The sequence below is a fragment of the Aythya fuligula genome, chromosome 1 (genome assembly GCF_009819795.1).
Source record: "Aythya fuligula isolate bAytFul2 chromosome 1, bAytFul2.pri, whole genome shotgun sequence".
Taxonomy (NCBI): domain Eukaryota; kingdom Metazoa; phylum Chordata; class Aves; order Anseriformes; family Anatidae; genus Aythya; species Aythya fuligula.
The window spans coordinates 116868432-116877314 of NC_045559.1; the positions used below are offsets into that span (position 1 = coordinate 116868432).

Consider the following 8883-nt stretch of genomic DNA (forward strand, 5'->3'; position numbering starts at 1 on the left):
GAGTCCATGGAAGCTATTTTAATTCCTGGCTGAACAGCAGTGGTGGGAGGGGATGGGAACTGCTTTACAGCTTAAGCCAGATCCAAAGGAGTGAAGCCCACCACTGCCTTCCAGCTGGCGTTCCCAGGCCAGGTGCCAATGACTAATTACAGTGTTTAAATTGTGCCCTACCTTTCGCAACTGTGCAACAAAGGCATCACACACAGCCTTGGCATGAAAGAACAGGGAGGAGAGATGAGTGCCTGCATGTGCACTTCATCCTCACTGCAGGGAGGAAGCACTGGGCATGGTGTCGGTCTCAACAGGATCCTACCTTAGTAGCTCCAGGCATAACACTCCGCCTATTTAGTTCTGGTGGTAATTTCACAGCTGAGTTCAAGGCCCAGAAATAAGGATTTTACTTGCTGCATATGCCATATATTCCATACGGGCATTAGCCACAAATTTATAAATATGAATTTATTTAAACTGCTCCAAGACAAAAGGTGCAGATGGTGCAGAGAGGCCACTGCATCTGCAAGGATTGCTTCTATTAAGGGGGATGTCCTCAGTGAAGGCTTATTGTTGGTACAATTTAGTCCTTTGGAAACTGCTTTTCTGTGTGCATTGTTGTTGTTTTCTTTCAAGTAATATCTTGTTATTGAAAAATAATTCCTTCCAGGGTTGAAGTTTCTTTGTAGTCTGAAGATGCCCTTGACCTGAAGCTTAATATTTTCTTTTACACAACTATCTTAAACTAACTTTATGCGTGTTTGCAACATAGTTGGCAAACAGCAGAGGGCTTGCAGTGTCTTGGAGCCCTGCTTGTGTCCATACATGAGAATCCCTACCAGTTTCTGCTGTGCCATTTCCAGGCTCCCTGGAGGGTCTGCAACCCACACGTGGAAAAGGGGCAGGGCACAGGCAGACCTGGAGGGATGCTCCTCATCCCTGTCATGGTGCTGGGAGGAGCAGAAGCAGATGGGTCCCAAGGTGATGCTCACTTTGCCATGAAGCCCTGTGGTGTTACTGAGCTGCCTTGAAAGCAGTAGCTGGTGAGCATTTGTGAGGGGCAGTGGGCAGACCCTGGCAGGGGGCTTTGCTGTTAAAATGGCTTCATTTGGTTCAGACGCTGTGGGAGTGCTGGCGCTCTGCAGGGCAAGGTGGTCACTTCACTTGGGGAGAGAGAGACAGAGGTGGAGGAAATGGGCCCTTCCATTATGGTTGTTGCTGGATCCCTGCCAACCCCTGACTGCAGAGAGATGTTCATAGTTAGATCCCGCAGCTCTCTGAGCCCCCTAGCCAATTTATGTGTCACCACACATTTCTGCTTCTGTCCTGGGGCTACAGGAAGGGGCTGCTTCCCTTCAACGCTGCCGCTGGGCCTGTCACGTGCCAGCAACAACACCACGCCAGGCCCACAGCTCTTCCCAAACAGCAGCAGCCTCCGTGTTTGCTGCTTCAGCCCCAGCCTGCACAGAAGGACACCTTCATTAAGGGCCTTCAGACCTTCCTATTCTTTTTCTCATCTTCTTTCCATAGCATTCTTTGAGCTCAGCTGCTTATGGGTATAGCTGGGCTGTGTTGTATGTCAGCATAAATATGGTTTCCTCATAGGCTTATAGAGCTGGAAGTATGGTCCCTGCAGAGCTGGGACTGCTGTATTGCTGTCCCTTGTGCCCAGCATGGCCCTCTGTGGAGGGCAGAATTTGCTTCCAGAAGTAAACCAAATAAATGTCTTTCCAGTGTTGTGTTTGTGTGTTTGCTTGGTTTTCATAATTGTTCATCATTATTTCATCTTGATCTTCTATTTGGAAATTGGTGTGGTACATCTAGCAGTAAGACCCAAAAGCTCGTAGGAATGAACTTCATTGCACTTGGGGCTTACTACAGCATGAAGTATATTCATGGATTTATAGACTCATAAACTAAAACAGGAGGAGATTTTATAGATACAGAAATAAAGTACTGATTCTCTGAGCCTCAGGCTACCAATACCTGCATCGTTGTAGGAACAAATTATAATTTAGACTATGTGCCAAGACCAAAAAAAAAGTGCGACGTCTTCCTTATTTTCCTGACAGTTTAGAGAATCTTTGTGCAGTATATGAACTTGGTCTGCTAGAGATGTCTTAAAGGAACTGCTTGCATAACTGCTGGTGAAACTGGCACTTACGCAGCATAGAAGTTTGACTGAAAGATCTCTGAAGTCATCTGCTCCAGAGTCTGAACAATTAGATCCTCAAAAGCTGGAACCTCAAGTTTGAGCAGATACTAATGCTTGTTCTCTTGAAACTGGAACATTAGAGGCAGTGTATTTTCTCTTTCCTTACACATAGGTCTTCTGTTGCTTTTCTCTTGCAGGAAGACGAGGCTGTGTGAGCTCTATGCAAAGGTTCTGGGATCAGAGGAAGCTTTACATGTAAGCACACAGTCTAAATCATGGTGTCTCTCATCAGTTGTGTTACAGAGGCAAAGGGGAGAAAGAAACTGGAATGCAGAAGTGCTCTGGCACAGCACTATGTAGCATTTTGCTACAGAAGTACCTGCTCCTCTGGAGTGGAGAGAACGTTACAGCAAGCCTTGCTTTGTATTCGACAGTGAAGATAAGAAAGAGCTTATAAACCTGTTAAAAAGGCAAATCTGTCCTCATTCTCTGCCTTGATGAGGGTGGCATTCATTATGGTTACCACCATAAATCTCAACTGTTTCAAAATTCTCTCATAGTCCATATTGAACATAATGTTTCTTCTGTCTTAGCAGTTGCTAAGATCCATTGCTGCATCTGTTTTTCTTTTTGACTTTCCCTTGTCTTCTCTTCCCTGTAATGGTAAATAACTGATAGGATTTGTGTGAACTCACACTTAGATTGTGTGATCAAAGCCCTATATCGTTTAAGGGAAATTCTATGTGAGTTAAATGTTATAGACACCAATCTCAAGATTGCATCATTTTAAACACAATGATAATTGTACACAGAACCATGCAAGCACCACGTCACATTTTCAACAGTATGTGTTTGTATCCTGTGCATATATTACAAGTATTACACCTGTTTACAGCAGAGGTTAATTTTTCTTTGCATGGCCCAAAGCATAAATTTGTGCTCAAAGTGTAAATTTACATTGACAGATTAAGAGGATTATGTTCTACAGTGCCCAGATTAGCTTTAAAATAAATAAATAAATAAATAAAAACATCAGCTAGCAGTGTCTAAAATTAAGGTTTATTTTATTGTTTCCGATCTGTGCTGCATTAAGAGACTTGTTAAATGTGCTCATTATGTCAGGCATTGTCATGCAACAAATCATAAACTGTTCTTCACTGCTGTCTCCTCAGTTCTTTTATTAGCTTCCTTAGGACTTTGTCCTTTCCTTGAGTGAATTAATGTCTGTTTTACAGCCAGTACATTATGAAGAGAAGAACTGGTGTGAAGAGCAGTATTCTGGAGGATGCTACACAGCCTACTTCCCACCAGGCATAATGACTCAGTATGGAAGGTATGGTGTCTATTTATAGTGGATTTCAGAGTAGCAAGATAAGACCAAGTTAATAAATAATCTCAGAAAGGGTCATAAATCCTCTGTCATTCTGTTGGCTTTATACCTTTGAGATTGCTAGAGAATATTTTAAACAGATATTATAACCTTCCACTTGTCTCAGTTGGGCTTTATGATGGATGAGTACAGTATCATTAGGGTTCTTTTTTTTTTCTTTTTCTTTTTTTTTTTTTTTTTTCCTTTTTGTTATTTCATGAATACAACTTAGTAGGCTTTTGGAAAGGAACTGGGAAGTTTTCATAATCTGTTTACAAAACAACCTTTGGGTATTTGAGATCAGTGTTACCATTTCCAGCACATCTTTAACTGGTGTTTTGTAAATACTGGTGGAGAGTTAATTCCTGTCAACATTGACAGTCAAGTGATTTCTTTGGCCTGTTCTTTTAGCAGACAAGGCTTAATACAGCAATCAGTGTGCCATTGTTTACAGTCCTCTCAGGCATAAATTTTTGCATGGAAATAAGATTTACCAAGAAGAAAAAGACTTACTGCTCAGACCAGTGATTGGCTTTCAGATATGTATTTTGTAATGCCTACTTGAAATACAAGTTTTCACAATTCAAAACGAATTTAGATCAATAAAACAGTTGTAATGAAGAATATATGGAGGCCTTAGTTTTTAAGGTAATTTTAATGACACTAATTGTGAATGCTCAAAAAAAAAAAGCTTTTTTTTTTTTTTTGGTTGTTGCTTAGATATTATGGGTATATGTTTTAGAATATTTTTACATTTAGAATGTATATATCTAGAATGTTTCACTGAAAAGTATGAAGAACGAGTAATACCTAGCACCGGTATTTAAGACACTGGCTAAAGTCTTGAGATATAAAAAGTCTCCTCTCAACCTAATTGTCTTTTACACCTACATGAGCATTAAATTCACATCCAGAAATAGCACTGCAAGAAGTGCAGTGTAAATGTTTAGAAAATACCAACACTGTTACACTTACTGTAAGAAATGCAATGTAATGCAGACAGCCTACCCATCCATCTCAACTCATCCAAAGTTAATATCTTTAAGTACCCATTGTTATTTTAAAAACTTCTATTCCAGTGTTCACCCAAGGATTTAATTTTCTTTCCTGATCTGGCTGACATGACTTATTGCTTCTTCCCCCTTAAGGATTCTTCGGCAGCCCATTGGCAGGATCTACTTTGCTGGCACAGAGACAGCCACAGAGTGGAGCGGATACATGGAGGGGGCCATACAGGCTGGAGAAAGAGCAGCCAGAGAGGTACAGGCGCAAACCCAAAGCAGGCAACACTGTCAAATATCTGATGGAAAATGAAAGATCTTCTTCTGATTGGAGGCAAAATGAGACCTTCGTGTTGACATCTTCAGGCATTCTGGAAAAGGGTGAAGGGTGAAGAACCCTTAGACTTGGAGTGCTTAGGAGGAACTCTGTCCGTTTGATCAAACTCTATTCTATTTCCAGCAACAAAATCCATTATTCTTCTTTAACAGAAATCCAAGATTCTCATCTAGTTATCATTCCCTCAGATGGGCACTTCATGTTAGTCACCATACTGAGAGATCACGGCTGTTAGCCTCACTGGGAACAGCTCAGTTCTGCAGGTTTGCAGACCAAGCCAGTCCCTTCAACTGTTTACAACATCGGCATTTATGTAGTGAAATACCATCAATATAACCTTACATATAGTCCTTAAGCCAGAATTTAAATACTTCACTTCTGAAAAAAAGCCAATTCCTCAAATATTTTAATAAACATTAGGTGTGTAGAGCAGCAAAAGGAATTTCATCTTTGTTTAATGAGGTGAAGGGGACCTTATGGCTAAAAACTACCATCAAGACAGGGATCATCTGTCCCTAAACTGTCCCATTTGTGAAGGTTATACCTGTTCTTGGAAAAAAATGTTCTTGAAAATCTCCAGAGGTAGTGCTTTATGACCTCTCTGATATAAGAATATACATTGCAGCACAATCTTCATGGATGTCACCAGGGAATTTGGCAAGTGAGCTTGACTGGTAAAAATACATTATCTTTCTTTCCCTCACTTGCTAGTGGAGAGAAAATATGTGTAAAATCCAGTACAGAGACGTTTCTCACTCTCTTTTATTGAAAAGTTGATAATTGTTCCTGAATCTTGTCTAGAATAAAAGCCCATTGTAAATGATGGCAGATCTTTTTAAATCTTCTAGTGGAATAGGAGAAACTTTTATATCACCACCTCCATTTTATTTTACTATAGAAGTTCATCTTTCTGTCTTTCATTACTGTCATTTCAGATAATTTGCTTTCCCACTCATCTCTGGTGTGTTTGGTGCTATAAATGGTCAGTTTTCCATTGTGAAGGTTTCCTTTTTAATCTTGCTTTTCTCTGGCTGAAAGTGGTGGTCTGTCATTACGCACAGGATTCTACATCCTACATCATGGTAAAACTTGGAAAACAAACCACTACTGGATATATTGGTTGCTCTTGTAGTAGCTGGTTTATGCATACCTCTCTTTGCCATGAGTGGATACTTAACTCTTAGTTGTATTCATATTACCCTATTCACATGAGACTAGTCAAATTCTGATATCACATGGAACAATTAAACATAGAAAGCTTTTTCTGTTACTGTTTCTATTTTCTTCTAGGAGCAGTGTCTTCTTAAATATCAAGTCTCTCTGGAAATGTGTTGTACAAAGATTGCATTTTCTTTAAAGTTTGGATACAGAAAGATTTATATGCTGAATTGTTATCTTAATCATGCTATTTTAAAATAAAAATTGAAAACAAGGCCTTTTCCCTTTCAAAAAATGAGTGGTGCTTACTAGAAAATTTTATTTATTTTCAGATACTGTTTGCTATGAGGAAAATCCCAGAAAGTGAAATTTGGAAGCCAGAACCTGAGTCAATTGTAAGTTTTTCTGTTAAGTGGATTACTATCTTTTCTGTGGTGTTGTCGATGAGTTAAAATTATTTATTTATTTTAAATTATTTAAATTAAAATAATCTTTTTCTTACTTAGCAAAACTATCCATCCCTAAACAAACAGGAACATAACAGAAACCAAGAGAGGGTACCAATGTGACAACTCTGTAACATGGGATTAGAAAGAATTGCACTTTTAAACTAGGCTATGAATCCTTTTCATGTATCTCTTCCTATTCCTCTTAACTGAGTAGAAAACTTTGATGCCCTGTACTTCTTGGTAACACGAACTGCTTCAACCCAGTTCTTACTCTGCTCAAGAATCTTTTGATTAACATTCTGCCTCTCACTGTGGAGATGTTATGATGGTAATGCTTGCTCTCTCCACAGGATGTTCCAGCTTTGCCCATCACTACAACCTTTTGGGAGAGGAACTTGCCATCTGTGCCAGGACTGCTAAAGCTGATTGGATTTTCCACTGTATTCACCTCTGTGGCTGTGGCAGGGTTATTTGCTTACAAAAAAGGACTTCTGGTTCGAAACTGAAAAAGGTGCCAACACAAAGCCTCACAGTTTTGTTTTTGTCAGAGGTTTTTTTGGCATGTACTTCCCTATCTCCAAAAACAGATCAGGACTGGGGAAGAGGAGAAAAGAGTAGAGAGAAGACACTAGAGTGGAGAGATAAATGGAGATCCATATTCAAAGGATTCATGTCCTTTGAATCCAAGCCTCCTTCTATCAGTAACTTTTTTTGTTGTTGAATTTCTAGGAAACCCTGCCAAGAATTATCACCTTGAGATTTTTATCCAGATTTCAGAACACAGGTGACAAAATGCCTCAATAAAGCCTGTTCTAATGAGTTTTCCAGTGTTTTTTACACTTCTGAACCAGGCCCTGAACTCCAAGTCTTCTTAGTACTTCATACCTAGCTGGAAACAAAGCATTTCTGCCCTCATGTGTGACTGAAAAAAGAAATTTAACTTAAAGTGTAATTGATTAGTTCACACAAATTGCTGCTAAGGACCTTTTTAATGATTTTTTTTTTCTCTCCCAGATGTCCAGAGCCCAGGCAGCACTTAGAGAACAAGTCAGGCTACCACCTGAAATGGCCATAGGTTGTTAGTATTTCCAATGGCATATTTGTCATTGCAAGTCACATCTGTCATTTGTCAGTGAGTTAAAAGACAACATTTTTACTGTCTCTGACAAAGGAGTTGCAATTCAGGCTCCCTGGCTATGTTCACACTGCCTGGAATGGCAGACCTCATGTCTCCGAGTTCGTTCTTGTGAGGGATCAGGTCTTCACAGCCAGCAGGCTACAGAGGACAGCCAGTATGTAGAGCACCATGGCTGGCCAGGCTGTTGGGCCTGAGTGTGAACTGGGAACTTTGTGTAAATGTGATGATACAGATAAAGACTTCTGAATTTTTGTCATCTTCTCTGACATCTCTTTGCCTCCAGGGTTCACCTTTAGATCCCTGAAGGGAGCTGTAAGATAACAAGTGAACAAATTAACCTCTGCTTATCCCAGGAAGCTGTAGAGCTGCCCATACAAACTGTTTTACACCATTTTCTTATCTTCTTCCTTTCTTTTATCTGCTTATGTTTATACTTTGAACACCTTGAGGGTGTCTGTTGCCTAGTAGGGCACAACAGGCTTGGAAATGTACCTTTAGCATAGTAAATAATACCCTTATCTGTCTCTCAACGCTTACTTCATGCTGAACACAGCTCAGCTGATTCAGAGCTCCAGTCTCTCCTAACAACCATATTGATGTGATTAGCACTGCCACTTCTGCCTGCTGTGTGGTGTTGTACTGACTGTGCACTTTTGGTGACTAATCAAGGATCTTAATAATGAAGAGATCAAAGGTAACTGGGGATAGGAGACTCACATACCAGTGCTTCTGCCCTCCCTAGTTCAGAACCTTTCAAACAACGTTAACAAAAAAAAAAAAAAAAAAAAAAAAAAAAAAAAAAAAAAAAGGAGGGGGGAGAGGGCAGAGAGCAGAAACACATACACACACAAAAACAGCAGCCAAAAAAAAAAACACCAAACCACCCATACCATAGGTGCCCAGCTGTCAACTAGGTATTTCTGCTGTTTAACATCTGTGCAGCACAAAAAAAGGAAGTCACAGGTGTAACTGGGAACAGGATGAGGCCCACTGCACGTGGTTGAGGAAAGTTACCTGGATGGAATTTTTTGGACCCCGTTTGCTACACTTCTGTCTTCAACCAGCTGTGATTTATATGTAAAAAATAGCATTTCAGTAATAAGGTGTGGAGGGAAATATAATAAGTATAGGGGTGAGCAGACAGCAGAGGAACTTTACCATCAGTCTCATGCAGACTTTCTGGGCTAGCATCTGATCTCCTTGCTTGTGCTGAGTAGTACTTTACTCTCCAAATAGTCCCATGGAAATCCACTGAACTGCCTATAAAGTTGTAATATTTGTGAGC

The 8883-nt window shown here is 40.1% G+C and overlaps 1 protein-coding gene across 1 annotated transcript in view; it reads left to right on the forward strand.

The window, feature by feature from the left end:
• The window catches only part of LOC116497301 (amine oxidase [flavin-containing] B-like), a 50312-nt gene extending 41946 nt beyond the window's left edge, over window positions 1-8366 (forward strand). The window contains exons 11-15 of the mRNA XM_032200991.1: window positions 2344-2401; window positions 3382-3479; window positions 4664-4775; window positions 6344-6406; window positions 6811-8366. Of these exons, the coding sequence (XP_032056882.1) occupies window positions 2344-2401; window positions 3382-3479; window positions 4664-4775; window positions 6344-6406; window positions 6811-6966 (487 nt within the window). The 3' untranslated portion in view covers window positions 6967-8366. The remainder of the gene's footprint in view (window positions 1-2343; window positions 2402-3381; window positions 3480-4663; window positions 4776-6343; window positions 6407-6810) is intronic.
• The last annotated feature ends 517 nt before the right edge of the window (window positions 8367-8883 follow it).